Genomic DNA, 27,129 nt, shown 5'->3' with positions numbered 1-27,129 from the left:
ATCGCTTGAATGAAAAAAGGCTACGACGTTAACGACTTTTGTTGCTTTTATATCAGGAAATTGAACTACAAATCTACAGGAACCAAACCCTTGTCTTAATTATTAAAATTGCTATGTAAAAAATAAAAACAAAATTGGTTAAAATGTTAAATCTAATACTAGTAGTAAAGCAATTCCATGGTAGGAGTATTCTTAGAGAATAAGTGAATAAATACACACTCACACTTCCATAAATAGTATGAGAGTGTTGACAAAGCCAGTCAAGGTCTATTATAAACCGACTGATCAATATATGAATGGCGTACAGTTCATTCTCATTTCATTATCAATGATTGCCATACAATGTGTCAGTGTGTACGTACAGTTTTACTTTATTTTTCTGTCACACACACATACTACTTTCCCTCAGATTATCTTATGGCCTAGTTGAGAAGATGCTCTAACCATGTGCTGGAGGTAATTTGTACTCTATGAATGGCTGGCAGCAATTCCTATATCTAATTGTTGGCAATGAAGATCATGCATAGGTAGTTTTCTTTTTCTTTCTTTCTTTTTTCCCATCATTTGTATACAGGAGGACAGATTCTGATAGCTAGTAACCAGTAGTTTACTTACACATTTGCAACACATCACATCTGCAGCAGCAGTGACAGTGAGTGGCAAAGGTGGTGATGGTAATGATGGTAGCAGTAGTAGTAGTAGTAGTAGTAGTATTAGTAACAGTAGTAGCGACTAGTAGTAGGAATATTAGTTCGGCGATGAGTGAAAACATGTTTAGCATACTAGTTTACTTTAAATGAAATGTCAAAAATCCACATACAGACTGACAGAGCAAGTCAAAGAAGTATATTTCTATAATAGAAAAAGAAAAACTTAACTACAAATTAACACAGGAAAAAGAAGAAAAAATTCTATTTTAAAGGAAATTCAAGTGATGGGAACAGTAGAGACAAACTGACATGTACACACAGACACACACATACAAGCAAAAAAGAGAGAGAGAGAGAGAGAGAGAGAGCATTAGCATCACAACAATGGCAGATATTCCCACTCATATTTCATTACATAGTATTTTACTCACAGCTCAGTAAAAATGGTTAGTGATGTTAGCTACTTTTATGCTTAAGATATGCTATCTAAATTACATAAACACACGCACAAGCATTACTAGAAATATTTAAGGGCTACAACTTCCATATAACCTCCTGTAGTCTATTGTAACCCAAAGATGTAATAGCTAGCAAAGCTAATGAACAATACTAATAGAGGACAGGAGTGCTTCATTCAGTTTCTTAGACAACTAGATTCATTTTTAATGTGACTCCTGCCCCTCTCTCTATCTCTCTCTCTCTCAGCAGTATTTATTCAATAGAGGACTACTTTCCCTAATATGGTAAACAAGACTGCAGGCAAGTTATTGAAATAACTGCATTCAGTGTAAATCTAATACACAACAAAACTTAAGATAAAGCAATATATAGGATTATGAAAATTTACATCGTATCTTTCTTTTGATAATTATCATCTTTATTAGAAATTCGACACAAGAACAAAATATAGGAATAAAAGAAAACCCCTACAAGTGCTTGTATGCGTGTGTGCACATATGTATATGTGAAATCTAAACAAAAATAATGCTTATCAAAAATAGGTGAAAGTATGTCAAAAAATATAAGTTTCAGCCAGCGGAATAATAAAGAAAATAGAATAGACTTATAAACTTCATTTATTCAGTGTAGGTTTAATGTGAGAAGGGGAAAGGAAAGGCAGAAAGGGAGTTGTCAATATCACATCTTTATAAACAGAAGCCTTAAGTCAGGTGTAGAGTTTTAGGTTATTTTGTGTGTGTGTGTGTGTGTGTGTGTGTGTGTGTGATTTAATTATAATTTAATTAATGGAAATGCTGAGACAATGTGTGTAGATAAATTATATAGTTTGCAATGTATACATTCAATAAATATATTTAGCTTCACTGTGTAAATAGACCTGATGATTAAACTGTAGAATGGAGCGCAGAGCAGCTTGACTAGTTTCGGCATGCAAATGTACTGATACGAAAATAAGTGAAATTATTTGCCTTTTACTAATACCATTTTTCTTAGGTAGTTGTAAGCCTTCTCCTCCTACTACTCTCTCTTCTTCTCTCTTTCTATCTTTAAAACAAATGGGTTAGACACTCTTGATAAGCCGGTAAAATCAGGCAAAACTAGCCATGCTGTTCTGCATAGAGAGCACTGAGGTTTAACCACAGGGTCTATTTATAATTATAGCTAAACTAAGTGTATGTTTATTAAATGTATTTATAAACTTATTTACTATACACACACATTATATATATATATATATATATATATATATATATATATATATATATAGGAGGAGGAATTGAAAACTAAACAAAAATAAACTAAGATATTGCCTTTCCTACTTCCCTTTAATATCTATTTCCAAAAGTTTCGATGACATGCAATTTTTTTTTTTGTTTTTAGGGACACACACCCACACTTAAACCCCCACAAGAATTAGGTTACCTGGTTTGAAAATATTAATTCTAAACAGTCATATAAAATTGAATTTACACCTTGTTTACACCTTATGTTGTTAATTAAGCTTATCAACTCCAAAGTTTAGGTAAGAAACAAAGACTCACATTTCTCTTAGTTTAACACATGCACACACGCACACACAATCTTTTTACTTTGTTTTCAATTTTACATAAATATGGAAATGGAAGAGCAGGAACAAAGTCCCACCCCAACAAAAAAGATTAACAACTTCTGTTAAAAAAGATAAAGAGTTGAAGATTAAGAAAGACAAGTACAAAGATAACATACTGAATAAGAAAGAAGATAAAATATTAGAAACCATAAATATAAAGAAAGCATCCCAACAAAAATGAAATAAAGAGAGGAGATAAAGTTAGAGGAAGAAGGTTAAAAGATAAATAGATAGGTGTATAAATAAATTAGGAACACTACAGACTCCAATAGATGGTAAAGCACAAGTGAAATTTAGCAAAAAGAAACATTCTTAAGTTTAATCTATTTTTAGGAAATCATTTCTTGAAGAGCAACAACTGCTACATAAGCTGCTGCTGTTAGCTTCATCACCAACTTGGCCAGCACTCCTCTAGCAGTTAATAGTTTGGATTGTTTAATATGCATTCATGTGATTTATTATGCTCAACTGGTTCTTGACAGCTAACAGATACTGGGCTGAAGAAGTTGTGGGCATTTTTGTAATTTTTCGAATAAAAAGACCCGATTCAAGAGAATCAGCCAATCTATTTTGCTCACTGACTTTATCAACAGATAGCCATCAAGGCATTAAGTACTAAATGTTTACATTATATTAACTTATATTTTCTGCAATCATCCAGGAAATAATTGGAAGCAGTTGTAATAAAAATAAAAAAAAATTTAAGCAAAAGCTTAAAAAACCCCCCAAAGAAATGAAAGCAAAAAATATAAAAATAATCCAAGTTATATATAAGCAATCTTGTTTATAGAACTAGAAATTTGAAATGATCCAAGGAAGATATTTATGAGATATAGAAACTAAAGCTAAATAAATAAACAAATAAATAAATAAAAAAAGCTTTCATTCCCTCTATATATCTCGCTAAGAAGGTTTAATAAAACTGAAACTTGCCTATTCTGTTCCCCACTTGACTTTAAAACCAGATCTGCTTCCTTATACTTTCTCTAATTTCTGAAAATTTCAGTCATTTTTTTTATATTTTGAGATTTGTCCCTTGCTTAATGCACTAACATCTCCAAACACCTCAAAAGGGAGTCTTTCTCTAGTAATTTTGTGGATAAACTCAGTTGATCAAATATTTTCAACTCAACATTTTACATAAAGTGAACCTTACTGTATCTGTATTTAGTATACAGAATGTCTCCTGATATATTTTCTGCCAGTTATATTGTTGTTATTCATGTTAGGTGTAAGAGGACAGCTGTGTGGTTTTGGGTTCAGCACTACTGTGCAGTACCATAGGCAAGTGTCTTCTATTACAGACTCAGTCAGACCAAAGTATGAATGAATTCAGGCAGAAACTGAAAGAAGCTTTTGTGTGTGTGTGTACATAGGCATACATACATGCATATTCATATATATGCATACACACACACACACACACATCTATATATATATATATATATATATATATATATATATATATATATACACTCTCTGAGTGGTTGGCGTTAGGAAGGGCATCCAGCTGTAGAAACTCTGCCAAATTAGATTGGAGCCTGGTGTTGCCATCCGGTTTCACCAGTCCTCAGTCAAATCGTCCAACCCATGCTAGCATGGAAAGCGGACGTTAAACGATGATGATGATGATGATATATACTCTTTTACCTGTTTCAGTCATTTTGACTGTGGCCATGCTGGAGCACCGCCTTTAAAAGGATTTATTTTTCGTAATGAGATAAAAAAACCAAGGTTGTGTATAATATAGAACATTTATAAATATATTCATATGCTGATATATGACCTACGTTGGACCCCTTATTTGCATAACCACCAAACCTGGAGCTTAATTGTGGTCTATCCATAGCACTTACTCAGCATTACCTGAAACCCTTGGGTCTAATTGACACCACTACTGCTCATAACACACACACACACACACACACACACACACACACACACACACATATAATTGTTATAGAGGACAACAAATGTTAAGACAGGGCAGACATCTCAAGTCATATACATTATTATTATTGGGAAAAAATTCTAAGTCGTACAGCTGTTTCTGGGATATCCCAGAGTATGGGATATTCCGTCATCAGAGATAAATAGGGAAAATATGAAAGGTATAGAGTAATTAAATGACGACATAAAGGACAGGAATAAAGGAATAGGGAGATAAAAAAAGAAGCATAAAAGTTCACAGTTCAACTTTCCGATCTTGTAGAATTAAGTCCATAACTGGCTCCATAACTGTCTCAGCTATAACTTTGGAGCCCTAGTAATCCATTACAGCACTTACCTAGCATACCTAGTTGTTTAGATCACCTGTGAACTAAACCCCCATATTTTGTGTATATATACACATACAAGAATTAAGGAATAGAGTAGATAAGATCCAGGCTACATATGTTTCATAGTGAGCAGAACCTTGGAAGTGGTAAATAGAGAGGTGTATGAAATGCATGTAGCCCAGATATTATCTACTCCATTCCTTAACTCTTGTATTCTTATTCACCAACCACAATATATAAAAAGAACTTTTATCAATTTATTGTACTTTAACAAGAAAAGAAAACTCCACAACCTCCCGTTTCAATAAACCACTATTGTCCCCTAAAAGTTGCTTTTTATATTTACTATGGATCGCTTGAAGCTAATTTTCTTCCTACATCTTGATCCTTGGATATTATCTTTCTCTCTCACTATATATAATATGTATATATAATATATATACACATATAAAAATACACACACACAGTGCTTGGGCAAAATTTGACAGTTTGCATAAAAGGAAAAGAAAATATCCCATCCAAAAATAAAAGTATTTTTAAAAAATCAAAAAATATCAACTACATTATGGCTGGGAGAAAACATTTTACTCTAAGTAGCAGCTCCCAGCTTCCACTAAGGCTTCTCAAGATAGTTCCAGAACCTGGCACATGTGTGCCTCACTGTGTCCCTGGGAAGGTCTTTGAACACAGATTTGGTATTGCTGGCAGAGTGGTCAGTGTCTTTCTCATCCATGCCTCCACACAGTAATCCATGGGATTACAATCAGGGATTGGGAGGCCAGAAATTGGGGCTGGTGAAGTCATAGAAATTCACCAACAAACATTTCTGACTCTTTCTAGAGGTATGGCCAGGAACCAGATCTTGCTGCCACACATAACCTTCCTGCAGCAACTCTATCCAGGGTTTGATCAAAGTCTCCAGCAGCTTCACAAAGCCATCTGAATTGAGCCCAAGGCCCTCTGCATCAGATCTGAGATGAATTCTGATGTGCAGACACAGTCAGAATGTCTGCTGTGTCTTTTCTTGCTGGCCATGGCTTCATAGTCTCTATTGCAGTTGTCCGTGTCATGTCTTACAGCCTTTACACTGTTTACAGAGCATTGAGCAGCTGTCATGATATCAGCATTTTGATACTGGGGGTGAATTACCATGATGCAGGTAACTATTTTCCAGCATTCAGATGGCTTCCAGTCCTGCATGTTGGATAATTTTTTCTCAACTACACCTTTCATCTTTGTGCTCACTAATGCCATTGACTGTTCAAGCTGTTCCTGATAAAAGGAGTAGTTAAATCTGTCAAATTTAGCCCATAAATATATATAGGTGCAGGCATGGCTTGCTTCCCAACCACATGGTTCTGGTTTCAGTCCCACTGTGTGGCACCTAGTGCAAGTGTCTTCTACAATAGCCTCGGGCTAACCAAAGCCTTGTGAGTGGATTTAGTAGATGGAAACTGAAAGAAGCCGGTCGTATATATATGTGTGTGTGTGTGTGTGTGTGTGTGTGTGTGTGTGTCTTTGTGTCTGTCTCCCTCACCATCGCTTGATAACTGATGATATGTTTACATACCCAAAACCTAGCAGTTCAGCACTGATAGAATAAGTACCAAGCTTACAAGGAATAAGTCCTAGGGTCAATTTCTTTGACTAAAAGGCAGTGCTCCAGCATGGCTGCAGTCAAACGACTGAAACTAATAAAAGAATAAATGGTGTCTGCTCCAACTTCACAGGTGACTGTTGCTTCCCTGTCAATGGCATTTTTGACTTTCCATTCAAGACCTCTCAGATGACCATTTAGTCCTGTTGCAGATCTGAATGGTTTGAAGCATAGGTGTCAGGTGAAAATTCTAACTCACTGTGTGCTTCCAATGGAGTAAGTTAGCACACATTGATACTCTTCCATTGCCACAGGACTTTCAGTAGATGGAATGACAACTGAGGTCACCATAAAGAGACACAGGCATATCATTAAATTGTAATGATAAATGCTTGCACACCATGAGTCTCCATGATTAATATCTAGTGACAGGCTGAAGGAAGGTGACCAGTAATCATGTGAAACCACAGGTCTCTCTCCTAGAAAGATGCAGTAACAACAGCTAGGGGCCCATCACTCCCAGTGTTTTTACAGTATGCCTTGACCCCAACTAAAAGTATTTCTGCATCCCATATACTCCGAGTGTCATTACATATACTAGTTAACCTATAGCTGGGACCCTGACAGGTGCCTACTACTCTGGGTCAGTGTAGACTTGGGAACAACAGTGGGTAAGAGGTGGTTCTACACTCCTCAAAATCCCGGAACCCCTGAACCACAGTTCTATTACCAGATGCAGTTTAAAGTCATCTGGTAATAGAACTGTGGTTCAGGGGTTCCGGGATTTTGAGGAGTGTAGAACCACCTCTTACCCACTGTTGTTCCCAAGTCTATGCTGACCCTTGCTGTGCCATTTTGTGCTTCTGATGAAGGTCATAAAATAAAAATGAGGTGATTACTAAATAGAGGATACAGTTTTAATAAAATATAAGACATTTTATGCTTGCTCTAAGGAATCTAATACCAGCAATAAATAAAATATTTTCATAATAAGGACACAACTGAGCTAATAAATATACTAGCAGTTTGGACAGCTTCAAGTTTATTTTATGTACTGAGTGAGAAATTCAAATTTTGGTATTAAATGGGAGGGTTAAATATTATGACAACCACATACATATAGTTAGTGTCTTTATATGAATTATTTTTTTCCATAAGGCTTTGAGAATTATTTGTTCATTTTTATGCATGCTTTTCTATGTTAGCATTGCTTTCATTTCTCTAGATTAGAATTAACAGAATAAAATGTCTATTATTATTTTTATAATTCATTAAAATGGGAAACTGATTGAAGATTGAAATTTTAAGTAAGATGATACATGTGCACATGTATGCACACACATGTACTTTTATATAGTACTGTTCTGCTAATCTAGTCCCCTTTGGTTCTGGGGAGTGCCACATTTTCAAATCTGTTTGAGTATTGGAACTCCAGTTTAAAAACAACAAAATCACATTTTGTAACCAGGTCATCAAAAATGCAACCTCAATATCTGCCATCATTGTTTTCATTGGACAAAATAAGTTTATGAATGCAATATCATATTTTAAAGTTTGTAAATCACCAAACTGTCAACAAGTATGTCTTAGTTTTTACCCAAACTTTATGTTTTCAATGGTCATTCACCCTGAAATTGACTTTTAAAAATGTCAGACACCAAGATCTTTGATTCTGAATCAGATATAAATCACATTAGTTACCTTTTGTTTTTAAAATACTATATTATTTCAATTCATAAGTGCAATTATGGAGTTAAATGGTTTCCTTTCACACCTTTCTTGAAATTGGCTAGTCTTATTAACAGTGGGTAATAGTTTTACTAATGGATGGACAAAGGCAGCATTTGAAACACTTAGGTACTGACCCTTTCAACTTGAAAGTAAACATAACAGAATGATGTTGGCAGCCAATGACTGCCACATGTTGGTGGGAACATGAAGCACAACAAACAATGTCAGGCAATCAGGTCTGCCAGATTAATGGAACTTTATGATGTTCTGGTAATTAAAGAGACTCTAAAGTTTTTTTTTTTATTACCACCTTAACTATAAACTAATAATCAGAATGAATTTCAATTTAAGTAAATAATATTGTGCCAATGAATAAATTTCTTGCTTGTAAATTCATCCCACCCCTACCAAATCGCTTATCACATTGTAGTATGATGAGGCTGACTTAAGAATATTAATATCTGCAGATAACATTAATAAGTTACTCATGAATGACTGTCAGAAGAATGGAGAAACCAAAAAACTTCTGTCTATTGATATTCATTATAAGTCTGATGTACTTCTTGTTTATATCAGAAAATAATGGTAAAAAAATGTATTTTAAGTCAAATAGTTGCAAAACCATGCTCTTAGCCCTTTTGATATGCTATTAACTTGTTCCAAATACCAACCTAATAATGATAGTTATTTTATTAAATTCTTCATTTTCAAAATTAATTGAAATGAAAGTAGTGTATCTCAATAGGAAATATGGTAATAAAAGGATTAAAAGATTAGATCATTTAAAATAAGGAAAATTATGACGCCATTCAGAGAGTATGTCATTTGAAAATATCTTTAACAATCTAGGTGATGATTTATTTGAATGTAGTAAAATCCATATTATAGGAATCTATAAGTTAGAAAAAAATTGCAAGTAAATCTTTTAGGAAAAAGAACATATTGATTTAAAAAAATAAAAAAGAAAACAAAGCCACAAATTTATCCAACACATTTGAATAAATTTGATCTAAATTATACAAAATATGAGACATTTTCCAGATTCAAACTATGCAAAAAATAATGAAAACTAGTTTGAAAACAAGGGTACTAAAAGATTGACCAACAATTTTATGAGGCAAAAAGCAGGTTTTAAATAAAATCTCCCTTTCTACTTACATGTAAACAGTACAGGGTATATTTACCAAAAATTAAAGCAAATATTGTCAGAGCTTTCTGCACTACAAACTGTGTCAATGATTTATTTATATTAGAGGATCATTGAAAACCAAAGTAATGCTTGGAATGAAAAGTTATGGATTAACCAACAAATTAGTAATCATAGCAAACAGGAAAGAGATAAACATGGTCAGGCCCACTAAACTAAAACCAAGCCAGCTGACTATCCCAGAGTTAAAATGTAAACAAAGATTGATATCCAACTAGATCAAAAGATTAATTGAATCATACCAAAACATGGTTGTTTCTTCTTTCTTAGTACATTAGAACTACACTTTCTCAGGCAGTTGTAAGGTCAGTTTGACCTTAAAGCAAATTCTTTGAATAGGCATGGTTAGTGTAAAGATTGGTTCCAAGCAAGCATATCTGTGATTCAGTTTCAACTCCTGATTGTAGTTGATTTCTCTTTCACCTATATAACGAGTGCACTTTTTGAGTAGTACTGACCAACAATCCTTTTCTTCTTGTATTAAATCTGAGATTTTGTCTTTTCTATTATTCAAAACAATGATTTCTTAATAGACAATCTGAATTAGCAGTTTCATATTTAGTACCAAAAAAAAAAAAAAAAGCCTTGATAATAAATATAAGCAATACATGTACAGATGCACCCACATGCACATACAAGATGCTAGAGTTCATCCAATGTATTAAATGATTTCTTTTAAAACAATTTAGTACAGATTAACATTTAAAGTACATTTAGTTTCAAGCAGCCAATAAGGAATTGAATTTGAAACATTAATAAATGTCTTGGAAAATATGTACAACTATACAAATTAATAGAGTTACACATATTCTCCAAGAATTATGTCTTTAGTGTATCTTTCACCACCACTGCTATAATCTCAACTCTTCTGAACCTCTGGATGTCATACAACATACACTCAAACATCTGTCCAATTTTCTCAATCCTTCTTCTTCAGTTTGTATCATATTGGAACTTCTCTGCCAATATTTTCTTCACAAATATCAATCTGAAGGATTCTAACTGAACATTAACCACACTGGCCTTATTTATCTTTTTCAGCTTAAGTTTGACAGACAAAGTGTTGGTTGCCCTTCCACCTCAAACTAAAAGATAACTAATAAGTATAAACACAATAAATAAGCATAAAAACAACTACCAAGACATCTATATATCATTATAGTGGTGGCATTTACATGAAATTTCTATTGTTTCTTTTCATGGCAACTGATTGAACAGACAGACAAAATCTTAAGGTCAAGCTATATTGACAAATATGTAATTAGACTTATTTGAATGGAATATAAATTTAAAGATCATCATTATCATTCTCAATTCACATCTATTTATAAAAAACAAAAAACAAAAAAAAGCACTGGCATTAGATGGATGGATGGAATAATCATGCATCACTTCTGAGATAATGTTTTCAGTGACAGTTCCAAACTGTTTTTTCTCAAATATTCCTGACTTTACTTTTACTAAGAGTTCCTCATCCTGGCACAGTTAACATATTTAATGGTCTTTCTGGCTACACAACACTGTATTAGGCTTGTGTCTCCTACCCCACTCCACACCTATAATACAATATTTCAAATACAGAAGAAAATCAAATATTTCTTGTATCAGAAAAATACAACTACTATTATTTTCATAATGAATGACCTATTTTAGAGTGAAGGATGATATTTTGGAGGAGCAGTGGTCATGGAAGGAGCAGCAGATTGTCCTTTGTCTAAGTTATGGAACAGCAATATAAAGGAAGAGGCAGTTGCAGCAGAACTTATTGTAGAGAAGAGATGAGAGTAAACATAATCAGGACATAAAACAATTGGGTGAAAGAGGTTACTGACAAAACTTCAATTGAGCCAGAATATATTTTACAAAATGCTTACTAGAACTTTGGCCTTGGCTAAGTTAACTTTGAGGCACTTTCATTCCAGGTTTTGCTTCCACAGCTGGAATTTCTTTTCTAATCCTACTATAGATTCAGCTATAAGAACAAGGTCATCAACACAGGAATTCCCATGGGCAACCAGTTTGCTATGGTGCAAAGAAGGAGGACTATGATAAACAGGAGGGGATTAAGAGTCAAGCACTGGTGAACTACTACCTGCACGCTAAATTCATCGCTGTACACATTTCTAACTCTCATCTTACTGACAGCACCGCCACACATGGTTTAAATGGATCTCACCAACCATTTAGCCATTCTTAGTTTCTGCAGTGATCACCAGATCAGGAGGTGAAGGATCCTGTTGAAGGCTTTCTCCACGTCAAGGAATATCAAGTACAGCAGTTTACTTTTGGTTATATACTTCACCAGTAGATACCTTACTAGGAAGAGAACATCAGAGGTACATCTCCCTGGCACAAAACCAAACTGCATCACATCTAGTCTCTCTTCCCAATTAGCTGAACTATAACTTTATGTAAATTGGATGTGTGTGTGTGTGTGTTTTACTTATTGTGTGTGTACATGTACACATGCATGCATATGTGAGAGAAGAGAAAGAGAGAAGGTAGGGAGCAACACAACTAAATTTTATAGCAAAAACCCTGCACTAACTGTTTTTCTGTTTGAATTTGTATCAATCTATCTACAGACACACATATCCACACACATGTACAAGATGTATGTATGTATGTATGTATGTATGTATATCATGTCATGTCAAGAGCTCAGTGACAAGATGGCTTGATAATAAGGTGAGTTCCTTGTCAGAATCAAGTTATTGACAAATATTTGAAGCTGCAGCTTTTCTGTTTGATGCTGCTGCTTAACCTGGCAGTTAATCCATTGCCAGTTCTGTTGAAGAAATGCCAAAGTTATATTCTTGGATGGGTAAAGGAGAACAAAATCAATGCCATGCACAAATTATTGTAATTTAAAAAAAAATTTTTGGTGAGCTGAAACTAATTATAGCACTAAGACAATAAAAGCTTGTCGAAATGTTTTGTGGGACATGCAAATGAAATTTATTCACAATGAAACTTTATATGTGATAACCTATTGAGGTATATCAGTGACCAGATGATGAATGCTAATATCAGTGGGTTTTTTTCTTTTTATTTGTTTCTAAAGCTGACTGATACATAAGTCTGAAACAACCCCCAGCCCACCCTTGAGAATTTTGCAAATACTGGTGCATGAGGTAAAACTAGAGTAAAAAAAATAGTGCTTTAAAAGGCCTTCAAAAGTTTGGAAGTAACAGTTGTAGTCCAACAACTCCCTGGTGCCATTGCAAGTATTAACATTGAAATACTAGCCTGAATACTTGAAGAAAAATGAAAACCAGCTTTTTTGAGCATGCAAGCAGTATATCAATGTTATAGATAGCAGCTGCTGTGCTAAAATGCCTGCTTAACCTTTCTATAAGACATGACATTGTCACAAAAACTACAAATAAGTTTATCCACATGAAGTATTACTTGCAATAGAATACATTCATAACATTAGAAATGAGGCATACAACTGGAATATTCCAATAAAAATATATATCCAGCACAAACATGACCAAGCATAATATTATTTTCTAGGAAAAGGAATAAAAATCATATAAAAGCCAGTTGATCAGCAGATGTGAAGAATGTCCTGTCTGAAGTTATAGAAAGCACCTATAGGAAACTGTGAAATGCAGCTTTGTTGTTATTATTTATACTCATTATCATTGAAGCAGTGGACCATGTAACAAAGGATTTATGTAGAAAACTGCAAATTCTCTAAAAATATATAAAACAATAACTTCCATCACCACTGGGTTATGGATGCTTTTAATGGATTTCATCCCCATTTTTTCTGTAGATGTCACCAATGCCACAACCAATTTGGGAGGACAAAGATCATGGAACTACCCGCCTCTTCTCTGACAAATCTACATGCACACACACACACACACACACACACACACACACACACACATCATTGCTGCTGTCAACATCACCACCATCACTATGCTACACAAGTTTTTCTATGCTTGCATGGGTTGGCACTTCTTTACTCAGCTATTATCTTCCATACATATGTCCACACCAGCGCAATCTTCTCTTTGGTACACTACATCTGGTTCTTTTTATACCCAGTATTGTTTTTTCCATTCATTTGTGCTCCACTGTTTGAAAAGACTAACATTACATACCCACCAGAGTTAAAAGCTTCCTTAACTTTATTCACAGTTTGCTCTTACTCTGGCTACTATGCTTTCAGGGTACCCACCTCCACTGCCGGTGAGGTTATCAGGATAACAGTGAATCATCTGAGCAGTTTAAAGAATCCCTTGCACAGGTGCTCTTACTGCTAAGTACTTATGAGCATTTGTGACACACAAAATCCTCCTTCATCATTAGCCTGTGATAATAGTGCATCTCTTGTGCACCTGCAGTTTACATTAGGTATGCAATACAGAATTTCTACCTTCATTTTTTTTCTATCAAGCATGGCCACTTCTCATATAGCAAGATTCTGTAATCTTTAGACATTTGGCTTAACTTTTCCTCTCCTAATGACAGCCTCTCTATTCTAGTTTTTTTCTTTTTTTTGTTTTCAACATTCAGAATTTCTTTTCTAATTCTCCAACAGATCCAGCTGTGAAACTCCTATTATGGTCTGCAAAACTATAAGAAACAGAATGGGGCTGAAAACCAAACCCTGTACACTAAATTCTGTACTGAACTCAATGCTAACATCCATGATGCTGACAGCATTCCTGTATAAGGCTTGCACACCTCTCACAAGCTATTAATTTACAACTTATTTTCTTAGAGATTGTCAAATGACAGAGCAGGAATCCAGTGAAAGTCCTTCTTCAGAGCAACTAAACTAGGTATAATTATCTTATCACAAAGGTGGCATTGGTGGTGTCCCTGGCACAAACTGAAACTGCATCTTAGCCAAGTTATCTCTCTTCCTAATTAACTATGCTACAAGTCTTTCTGCTACTTTCATATCTTGACCCATTAATTTGATGCATCTGTAGTTCTTTTTATAGCATTTCTCTTGCCCTGATGATAGTATTGCCACTCAGGTGACTGTGGATGGCGTTTCCTTGCACCACCTAACTGTTTATGCCAGTGATTAGCTTGAGTCTAACTTCAACAGATACTTTCAATATTTCAGCAATTATCATTGAAGGTCTAACTGCTTTTCCTGTGTTTATGCCACCGATGGCTGTAGAGCTGTCACCTTCAATGGGTGACATGATAAAATGCTTGCAATCCATGTTGTGAAATCATTAAAAGAATACAGTTACAAGGAGTGAGGAATCACAAAATCAATGAAAAACCCTAACTGCATATACAGAACTAATACACACTGTGTTAGTGCTGTGCATAGTAATGAGGCAGCCAATTATGAACATCTTATTAATAAATGATTGCACCACCAACTCTCTTCCTTTCAGATGCAGGAAATGAAGATCACATGACCCACCTGTCACCACCACTACCGTATCAAAAACTCATGTCTACTACAAAACTTCAATGCAGTCACCGTCAACGTAGGCACAATGAAGGGTATGTCAGGAGAGACTGTAAAGACGTTTAAGTAGAGGTGAGTAGATGCTTGCTGCATACAAGAGGTAGGTAAAACGGGGGAAGGGGAACCTGGATCAGACTCTTCACATAGGAAACCAGGTACAAATTTTCCTAGGTAAGTACTGGAGTGGAAGGATTAGGTATACTGCTGACAGAGAAAAACACTAATTGAAGTAGTCAGAATATACAAGAGAATAAGTAGACTTGGAATTGTTATAAAACACTGACAGCAATAGCAAGCTATGCATACATCCCTCTGTCAGGCCTGACAAATGAGCAAAGGTACCATTCCTAAGAGGCCTCCTTGCTGACTATCTCAATAATGAACAACAATGATCTTGTTATCATGACTGGTGACTTTTACTTACCACTCATGATAAGATCAGAGTAACGGTTAGGTGGACTCAAAGACACACAAAAATTTGGAGAAGGAAGATATGAAAGATCCTTCATCCATATGTAGGTGCAAAGAATTAGGTGACACACACAAAATGATGGTAATGCTAGTATATCCATACAGATAATCATAATTTTAAAACAACATTTTTGATCAATCATTATTGCAAAGTCTTAATTCCAATTCTAATATATTTTAATAAAACGTTAGTAAATCATTACACTCATTTTTCATTTCCTGTTCACTACGAGTTCTAATCTTTTGCTTTCTTCAACATTCAGGTAAAGAACATTGAACAACCTACATATACAAAAAAACTATATATATATATATATATATATATATATATATATATATATATAAGAATTTAAGGAATGGAGAAAACGCATATTATAATTGCCTACTTTATTCCTACATATGTTTCAAAGGATTACAACCTGTGTGATCCATAGGGATCTGTGATATTAAAATTGTAACCTTCTCATCAGGGAAAGCATGGGAATCATCTTAAACGTAAGACATTATGACCACGTTTAAGATGATTCCCATGCTTTCCCTGATGAGAAGGTTACAATTTTAATATCAAAGATCCCTATGGATCACACAGGTTGTAATCCTTTGAAACATGTGTAGGAATAAAGTAGGCAATTATAACATGTGTTTTCTCCATTCCTTAAATTCTTAAATATACTCAAATACCCAAAATTTCAAGGAGTTCCTGCCTTAAAAACAGGAACTAAACCACAGTTATTTTGTGTTCTTTGCTACATTGGTTTCTATTAACCCATTTATTCTATCAGAAGAATTTTTATTCATTAAGATAGAAGAAATACACATAATTATATATATATATATATATATATATATATATATATATATATATAACAACTTAGAAAATCAAATCAAAGCACATTTCATTATTTTATGATTTCAGATATTTATGTTTAAAAGCTATAAAGCTATTAAATGCTTTAAAGTCTTTTCACCTTAATATTTATTTTGATCTTTCTCATAAATACTAAGAAGTTATTTAACTAATATTTCATTTTTCCTTTCATATTTCGCTTTTTCTTTTTTCTTTTATGTAAACAGGATAATGTCTTCCTTTATTTGCAGAAAGGACAAGATAATATATGTATGAACTAAACAAAGAGAAAAACCAACTAGAGGTTAGTTTTACCTAGTATATAAAATGACTGAATGGATCAGTGATATAGCAAAGACAGTGAAACATTCTACTAACTTTACACTAACGTTACAGGAGGGAAGTGGTGGGGGAACACATAATACTTGTACACTTACATAGGTAAATGCTTGTTACAGTCTTGACTCAAACAAGAAATGCTTGTCACTTTGTTAGCAATCAACTTAGGATTGTATTAAGAATAACTTAAAATTTGAAGAAAAGAACAAATGTGGATGTATACTGTGGGCTTCAAATAAGATTTGATTTAAAGCAGAAATGCAAAATACCAAAACACATGTCAATTGCTCATTAAATATCAAAGATATAAAGTCCACAATAGTAGTTTCAGAATGCAACAAAAAAAAAAACAAACAAACAAACAAAAAATCTACTTGAAAGTTTAGCAGCCAGCATATTGGCAGTAGTTTTATAAAAAATTACTAACAAGTATGCTTTCAAAATGTTTCACTCAAGATTTAATAAAGAAACATCAATAAAACTATGCTAGATTTATTGATCATTGCATAGGCAATTTATTTAGGCAAATAAAATTCTATATTAGTGCACAAGAAATATAATTATAAAAAAAAAAAACAGAAACTAAAATTACTATGATCAAATGGCCACCTAAGGTTTTAATTAACACAAAAAGAAAATTAAAACAACTGCCAATATATTTACTGTTTGCTCAATTTAAATGCAAAAATATTTTGTGCATGTTTGAATATATGCTAAAGTATACGAGCAAAACATTTGTTTTATGGCATTAAGTTGCATTTTGTTTGTCCTCTGGGAAGTATTAGCGACAAAAGGGAAAATACCAATTCTTATAACTTTCTTTAGAGAATAATCTCTTGGTATAGTCATAGTCTTCATGCTATAATGATTTGTGTTAATATATTTGTTCATAGCCATGTAAATTGATATACCCCAACCACTTTCAGATGAAAAATTTAAAAAGCATTACTATTATTTATTTATACTATGTAAAGAAATTTTTATTATGGCTAATAAAGGAGATACTCTAGAGAGAAGAAATTAAGAGCTATCAAATTGCTGGACTAGATCATGAAAGTTATGAAAAGAGGTACACCTTGATTGATAAGAGTTATACTAGATGAGATGCGGTTTGGTTTCATGCCAAGGAAAAGTACAATGGATACTCTTCCTGATGAAGTAACTGCAGAAGTATTTGGCTAAAACTAAGCTGCATTCATCAATTTTGAAAGATCACATAGCAAGGATCCCTTGCTCTGTGATCTGGTGGTCACTGAAGAAGATAGGAATATATGAATTTGTGTGAGCAATACAGCAATGAATTTAATGGGCTGGTAGGAGTTCATTAGGGTTTGATTCTCAATCCCTTCTCATTTATCATAGTCTTCCAGACTATAACAGGAGTTTAAGCCTGGTTGCTGATGGCCTTGTTTTTATAGCTGAATCTGTAGTAGAATTTATTAAAGAAGTTTTAGGTGTGGAAGCAGAACCTGGAATCAAAGGGCCTTAGGGTTAACTTAGCAAAGACCAGAGTTTTAGGAAGCAAGAAAACACATAGAACTAAGCTTCTATCAAGGAAACGGCCATGCTCAATATGTAGCAAAAGGAGTACCCAATGCAAACTACAGAGACAACAAGGTATCAGAGGTAGGCCTACACAGAAAGTAAACATTGTATGTGGCAAATGACTAGGAGCAGTAAACACTAAAAGTGCACAGGAAATAAACTTTCTCAAATGCCCAGATAAATCCCTGTAGGTAGTAGCTTCTATTGCTTAGGTAACCTAATTAACAGTGGAAGAGGATGTTTTGAAAGAACAGTTGCTAGAACTTCTGGCAGAGGATAGCCAATAAAAGTATGAGAATAAGTAGTGAGGTTAGATATCAGCATGTTAAGCCTCACATCAAAGATGACAAGAGTGGTGACAATACTCAGACCTGCCCAACAGACTAGTATAAAAAAATAAACAAATGAATTAAATGAGTAAATAAGATAAATTAGGGTAGGGATAAATCTAAGTAAAATGTTTATCATGACAGGGGAAATTGGGGATAAGGCTGTATCTATTGACACAGTTTTTCATAGTAAAAGGCATATGTGTTTCATTAAACATGTTATTTACTTCAAAGAACATTAATGTTGCACTTTGTGAAAAGCGTCTCATTACATTTGGTAAAATCTTCTACCTTTAGCAGCATTGGCTTTACCTTAATGTCAAGAAATACTTTTGTTCTGTGAAACTACTGATATTCTATGAGTTTCAAACATGTCTTATAACTCATACCACTCTCGGATCTATCAACGCATTTCCTATCATTATAAGCTTGACTAGATTCGGAAGAAAGATGTTTGGCTGATTGATAAACTTTCCTTAGCTGAAGCTCTTCAAGTTTTGCTTTGTTGAGTAAAGAAGGATCAATTAATTCCAAGATAAAAATAGATGAAATAAAAAGATACTGAACAAAAGAATGCAACATTAACTCTCTGAAGTGCAGGACTGATGTGCATGTAGTAGAAAAATTTAAACTTTGCTCATAATTATTGTATTGTACTCCTGGACAAAGCATGTATCACAGTTTGTCAATTTAAAAATAAGTGTCATTGCTACTTAAAAAGAGAAAATATAATTCAGCAATACATTCTTTCACTGCAACAATATACAAGGTATCCATAGCTGTAAACTAAGGTTATGCAGAAGACAGCTTTGGAAAATATTTACAAAACAGAACCCATACACTTTCCATGTCAAATTTTCAATACTGTTAAGATTGATTTAAAGGCAGATAATGTATTGTTTATATCAGATTCAACAATTTAAAAAGTTCATTGGATGATGCAGAGATAAAACAAAAATGGAAATCCATTTTTAATCAGAATAATACATAAAGCTGGAGTTCACTTCCAATTCTTGGTGTTAAGTAGATGAGATATTAATAGAACACTGGTCTATCACAGGTAGTTTTTTTCCTATAATATGATTTGAATTCCAAGCTGCAAGTACCAATGAAATACTTTTCAATTTCAGTTCTGCTGCTTTTTATATTGCTGAATTACACCAATTGTAGTATAAACTGAAAGATGCCGGGCTTTCAGAAGTAAGTTCTTTAATGCAGCGCTGGTGACAGGACAAGAACAATCAACTCTTTAGTTAGCTTTCAGGTACCTTACAAACATGTTCATCGTGTTTCTTGTTGAATGGCATCATGAAAAACTTACTTGAAGAATATTTATTAGGCCTTTTGTGAATAATCCATATCCTCAAAGAAATACAATTTTAATTATACATTTCCATTTCACTTGCACATGTAAAGGCTGCTATATAATTTATGGTTTTTTAAAGTATATTCTGAAGAGGTAAAAATGGTAGCATGGTCAACAAGATGCCTTGAAATCTATTACCATCACTTTATTTCAGGAGTCTGAATCCCATATGTGCTGACTTTTACCACTTTGGTTTGATAAATACCAATTATGAACAAAGAAATACATTAAAACTTAGAACTCAAATTTGGTTGGATCTAGAAACTCTTCATTATTATTTTTTCTGCTGTCAACAAATGCAGCATGCAATAACTACAAGAATCTTCAAACAAGTTAATGTATATATATGTATGTGATGTGTAATGCATGTATAATAATTGGGGTATCAAGTGATATTCAATAACTTGTTTTGTAAGAAAGAGATGCCAACCTTAATGACAACGAAATTCTTGCCACTTAAACATGTGTCAACATGAAAAATGGATTATTTATCTTATTTAACAATTACTCCTTCTTCGTTATCTCAGCCTGCACTGCATATGCCCATAAAACCTTAGCATTAGTAAGCTATTGCCTAATGGCTTGGAAAATGATTGTATCATACAATATAGCCATAAGATTTGAAGTCTTCTAATTGACTGACTTTTAATACAAATATATATTAAGTGAAAGAAAATCTGGAGATTAAAAGTACCCTCAACCAGTCGTAGGTTCAGAGAAATTTTAGTTGCCACATATGAGAAAATAGGGGAGGGGGTGACAGAGACTTCTATATCATTAAAAGCAAAATTCTGTCTGTCTGTGACCCCTGTATCTCAGTCTACATTTGCTCTACATAGACATATACTTTTTAGAAATCAAGATGATCCTGAGATTGAAAATCTGCCCTTCATTTGGTTCTTGAATATCCAGCATTGGGATCTGATTTAAAAGCATTTGGGTTGCTATTTCTAGCAGGTAAAGCTTGGCTGATATTTGTCTGACGACATCAGAGATCAGGGTGGGAGATAAATAACATTTCTGTCATTAATTTTATGTTGAGATAAGAACCTTGGGACAAATTGGCTGACAGTTGGGATTCAACTTGAGACTGGAACAATAGAATGATTGCATTACAGAATTAATTCTCATCTGTCCTTAAACTCTGATCAAACACTGCTGGGGCATATAATCATTATAGACATATTATAGTCATACTATTTAGCTCTGTTTAGTTTGTGGCTGCAGGCCAAATTATCCCTCTGTTGGGGCTAGCTTAAAAGTCCGCATGGAATGCAGCTTTTAAGCTAGTATAATATAAAGAAGAGTCTCTATGAAACAACTTGTTAAGGGGTACAGACCAAATCTGTGGCTGATGCATGGTTCCAAATAGGCAGAATGTAATATGGTAATGGAATAGTATTATAGAGCCACATAAGCTAACAAAGTATCATAAAAAGACGGAAGAAATGGAGCAGCTGATAAAAATGTCAGGTTTACTTAGCAAGAGGGGGACAGAAAGTGAAAAGTGTGCAGTATTATTGGCAATATGATTATCAGAGACATAAGGTGTTTCATATTGCAAAGCAGAGTACTAGAGAAAACCGAGATGTTGTTAGAGAGACGTGTGCATGGACTGAGAGTGGTACACTTACATGTATCAACACTGAAAAGAGGCATGAAAGTGCTAATGTGTGTTACGCAGCACACTCTGTAAATTGGTTGGTGTTAAAAAGGGCATCCAGCCATAGAAACCATCCCAATAAAATGGAATGTATGAGCAGTGAGATGTGGTCTCCATATCATCTAAGAGCAGTAATTCCAAATAAGAACTGACTTGGACAGTAACAATTCATCCTACTCGTATTAGTATGGAAAGTGGAGAGAAAATGATGAAAATGATATAGAGATTGTACTCAATAGTAGACAAATATCATATCAGTATTATGAAATACAATAAAAATCTACTGCAATTTTTCTAAATTTAACATTTGATGATTATTCTCCATAAATTAACATTTCTTGTATAAGTCCAATGTGGGCCACGAACAAAGAAAACATGTGAAGCTAGAAAAAAAAATAAAACATGCAGGCTCTTCTGGATGCATAATGTTGGTATACATGAACAAAGGAACTAAATGAGCTGAAAGAAAAACAGTACAAGAAGAATCAGTTGTAAGAGACTGCACTAGCACAGACATATAATGCATACGGTGGATGAGAGATTAGTAAAGAAGTGCCAAACGGTCCAAGTAGAAGGAACATGTAGCAGTGACAAACTAAGGAAGAAAGGGGGAAAAAGTACTGAAGGCTAATCTCAAGATGACAGAAGAGCACAACAGGTGGAGAAATGCTGTACCAGAAGACCTGTTTAACTAATACAAAGATTGTTTTGCTCCCATGATAATCTCAGTTGACTGTTATACAAGGGAGCATCAGTTAATTATAACATTACTTACCTGCCTAATATCTCTAACAATTCTCCAACTCCATTAAATTGTTCTGTTTCATAGATAAACCTGAAACACACAAATTACAAGGTGATAAATAAAATATAATTCAATAAATATTTAAACACTTAAGCAACTCTTTTTTTACTTAAAAGAGTTAGCCAAAATAGAAATAAATTATTGATTTCAAATTTAACAATTAACTTGGTGATTAACAGTGGTATTTGAACATCTGGGTTCAGAACCCAGCAGAGAGTTAAATGACAGATTTGATTTAAGAAGTAAACAGAACAATAAATACTTCATGAAATATTTTCTGTATCATTTTCTCTAGCATCTTGCAAATGATTGATCAGATAAAAAGAAAAAGAAAACCAAACTAATAAGACAAATTATTAATTCAGAAATTGTGAAGATAGATTTTTGCTATCCAAGAAGTTATTAGCTACTTACAATGCTGTCATATAAATCAACTATTATTGTAAATATTATCCATTTAATTAGAGCACAATCTTAGAGATTCAAAATCAATGACTTAAAAGTAAGCTGCAATGATAGAGGTTTTAAAAATTCTAGGAAAACTATTTTATTTTTAGAAAATGAAGTGGAAGTCTAATATATTAGAGGTGAGTTGACAAACTTTGATCAATTGAAATTACCTAAGAAAAATTTCCTCCAGGATTGATTAACATCTGAAAACAACTAGAGGAGATAACTACAATATGTTTTTCAGGAGCGGGGAGGGAAGATATATAGACAATGCAAGCCATAGTGGATCTGGTGCTTAAAGCCAGCAAGTGTGAGCAGTGGATATGTTTTGATCTTACTAGACCTTCTCAACAAAGTATATTTGACTCAGATTTCAAAAACAAAAAGTGGAGTGTGTGTGTGTGTGCGCGCGCACACACACACACACACACACATAAGAGTGGGGCAGGGAGAGAGAAATAAAGGGAATGTACTGGCACTGATTATAAATATCAACAGTATAGATAAAGGAAAATATTGTAAGAGAGCATTTTGCATAATGAATACAAATACTGTAGGGTCTCACCTATGTAATATAATGAGTTACAAAAAAATTTGATTAACTGAGATTATCTAAGCAATTAATAGACAAAAACTCTCTAGGTGCTTAAAAATCTAAAACCAATAAGATAACTCTATAACATCAGTTGATTGAACAATATAAACAATTCAGATTTCTGATTACAACAGGTGGCTTTAAAAATCAGACCCAATCTGATCTGCATCATCTACATTGTCCAAAAATTTCAATCAACTGATCTTATTTTTACAGAAAACTTTTTTGTTTGGATTATATCAATTTTTTCCAACTTGCCACACTAATTATAAGAGATCTTTATATTTAATATATTGTTGATAATTTTTTTCATACAGTTCTATATTTAAGAGATGCGGAATTATGTACATTATTTACATTTGACAGATATTTGTCCTCATCTTGTTTGTTGTTAACATGTTTCGGCTGATGTACCCTCCAGCCTTCATCGGGTGTTTGGAGAAATTTCAAACCTGGGTTCTCATTCCTAAGGTATTTTTCGATATTATTATTATTATTATTCAGGTCACTGCCTGGAATTGAACTCGGAATCTTGGGGTTAGTAGCCTGCACTCTTAACCATTACACCCTATGAAGACTGGAGGGTATATTAGCCAAAATGTTGTGTTAACAACAAACACGATGAGGACAAAATATCCATGACATGTAAATAATGTGAATTTTTTTCATGTTTAAAAGCTTGTTTTTCTTGTCCATAGTTCTTCAGATAATACAAGCAAAAATATTCTAGAACTATAAATCAGCCAACTGTAACAATCATGCTAATGTCTATTTATCAAAGTAATGAGTAGATTGGAAAATGACCACTGCTTCACAGAACTGAGTAACAATAAATAAGAATATATGTAAGCAACATTTATTCAAATTTTTAAAATCTTGAAAAGTTTAATCAAATACTTTTAACTGAAAAAAATTAATAAGTTATGTAAACCTTTTTTTTTTTTTTTTTTGATAAACCTTAGCATCAGAACAAAGAATTGATATAATTTGTTGTAATGAGTTACTATTTTAAATAAAGTATAAGATACACTTCTTTAAAGAACTTCCCATGATATAATTTCTCAATATGAAGCAGTTATCTTCAAGAGAAACCTCAACAAATTCAGTCCTCTATTGTAAAGAGCTGATTAAAAAAATTAACAACACTAAACAATCTCTGAACTTCATCCAGCTTTCAGTTTCTTTTCTCAAAACACTCGTCATCATGACAATATTTTCATTATCATTATTATTATTATTATTATTATCAGGCGAGCTGGCAGAATCGTAAGCATGCTGAGCAAAATGCTAAGTGGCATTTCGCCTGTCTTTACGTTTCGAATTCTGCTAAGGCTGACTTTGCTTTTCATCCTTCTAAAGTCAATAGATAAGTACCAGTCGAGCACTGGGGTCAATGTAATCGACTTAATCCCTTCCCACAAATTTGCGGCCTTGTGCTGCCAGTAGAAAATATTATTATTATTATTATTATTATCATTAACAAATCACATTTCTGATGTAGGAGAATATCTGTCTCATTAAATAAATTTCATAACATATAATATGGAATATAAATTACAAACATTTTGAAAGTTGCCATTCTATGGAATACCTATGACACTTGCCAAAGTTAGTGTTAAATGCAAAAAAAAATTTTTAATTGTTGAATAAAATTTTACATCTGCAATTGTTGAAAGGGTTTCATGAACTAATTCCTTTAACCCTTTAGCGTTCAGATTATTCTGTCAAATGTAACGCTTGCTTATTCATATTGTTTTGAATTAATCATGCATTATCTCGTAGCTTTGATATTTTGATGATGCGATTGTTTTCAGAATGATATTATAGGGTGGGTGTGAAAAGGTGGGTCTGGTTGGTTTGAACATAAAACAAGTAGAATATTTGGGCCATATATGGCCTGTTTAAATGCTAAAGGGTTAAGTCATTCTGGATCGTAATTTTCTATTTCCATGATCAAGAGAAACAGTCATTCCATAAAGAATTATTGGAAAAGATTCAGATCTCAGATTACAACCACAGAACAATTATATGCAGAGTCAAAGTAAGACAAAGTCACACCCAGAGGCAGACAATACTTAGAATATTTCAGTATCAGTATTACTTCAAGATGAAATGTTAACCACTTATTTTCTTATTAATTACCTACAAGAAACCTCGTAAAATGTTTTTGAAACTTTAGCATGAATAACAACTATCTACTTCATGTTTTTCAGGTGAATAAGAAAACAACAGCCAGTGTGTACATACAGCAAACCAGAGTAGTATACAATAATACAAACATGTCTTATGATATTTTCGCACATACAATACAAGAACATAAATACATATTAAAACACATACATAATCCATGTTTACACAATATGCTTAACACTAGTTCATTTACAATATTCATGCACATTAAATCTAAATGTGACTGTCCTTCAAAAATAAGGTCAGGTTATTTTCGATAATAACATTGTGATAGTCCAACAACAATGCAAAATTGAAATGTTGAGAATATTAAAAAAAAACAAAAACATTATATCTATTTATCTTTTATATTCCACTTTAAATTTATCTAAGGTTATTGTAACTAGAATGTGTTGTCTAAGGTTGCAAAGTGATGTATAGTTAAAATTCAAGTATAACCACATACCACAGAAGTGAAAATAGCAACTATAGTTTATGTGGACATGCTAAGATTAGAAAAATAAGATCCTTCATTCAGCGATTGAATAAATAATTGTAGCAGTGATTCACCAACTTCAAAGAAGTTCAAAGACAAAGCAAAAATTTTATTATTGATTCCAAGATAGACAGTTATCATACGTTTTAAATCTTTTCCCATCTATCTTAGGTTAATCGAGTTTGTTGATCAGCATATGATCTGCTATTCATAGGTTGGAAATTGTCAGAGGAATTTAGATGATAATTTTATAAATGTAAGATGTCTAAATCATTTTAAAGAAATCTGTCAAAGATACATGAATAATATTTTATGTTATTTATAAATGAAGGCATATCTGTTTAGGACATCTCCATATGCCCCAATTAATGCAGCTGTAGGAAATGATATCCTATGAATGTTAACTGTAATAGATTTGTATCCTATGCAAGAATAGCATCACCTGTCCTTCATTTAATGATAACAAATCCAGAAATAAGACAGCATCTAATTTCAGCCCTCAACATTTTCAGTTTAAATTCTTCTAAAGTCTGCTTAAGTTTACATCACTGAAAATATTATATGGAAATCTATTAAATCAAATATACTCTTTTATATAAGATTCACATTTTTGTCTAATGGAAAACAAAACAAAACAAAAAAAAAAGAGGAAAAAAAACATAAATAAAAACAAGATTATCTTCTCTTGCCAATCTAAATATCTAGATTTCTCATTCATCAAATACCTTTATTTTTAATATATATATATAGAGAGAGAGGGGGGGAGAGAGAGGGAGAGGGGGGGAGGGAGAGGGGGGGGGGGGGAGAGGGAGAGAGAGTTGCATGCATTTATATAATATGTACAGATGAGTGATAGTAGGTACTTGGTAGTTTGAGTTAATAATCCACATCACAAAATTCCAACCCAACACCATCTCCTGATCCAGAGGTGCCTTTAACAGAATTTGTTCTATTGGAGCAGGCTTTCAGTAACCTCAACTTTCCTATATCCCCAAAACTAATCCTTCATCTTCTCTAACATTTATGGACTCCAAACTAGAACTATACAGCACAACTTACCCTCATGC

The 27,129-nt window shown here is 33.4% G+C and overlaps 1 protein-coding gene across 3 annotated transcripts in view; it reads right to left on the bottom strand.

The window, feature by feature from the left end:
• LOC106876669 (serine/threonine-protein phosphatase 2A 56 kDa regulatory subunit epsilon isoform) overlaps positions 1-27,129 on the bottom strand; it is a 288,837-nt gene that overhangs the window by 32,693 nt on the left and 229,015 nt on the right. For all 3 annotated transcript variants that reach the window (XM_089348645.1, XM_052966625.2, XM_052966626.2), the window contains exon 6: positions 22,323-22,382. In XM_089348645.1, coding sequence (XP_089204771.1) covers positions 22,323-22,382 — 60 coding nt within the window. The remainder of the gene's footprint in view (positions 1-22,322; positions 22,383-27,129) is intronic.

This window comes from Octopus bimaculoides, chromosome 3 (assembly GCF_046866305.1).
Source record: "Octopus bimaculoides isolate indiv1 chromosome 3, ASM4686630v1, whole genome shotgun sequence".
Taxonomy (NCBI): Eukaryota; Metazoa; Mollusca; class Cephalopoda; order Octopoda; family Octopodidae; genus Octopus; species Octopus bimaculoides.
This window is presented reverse-complemented; position numbering and strand designations above follow the sequence as displayed.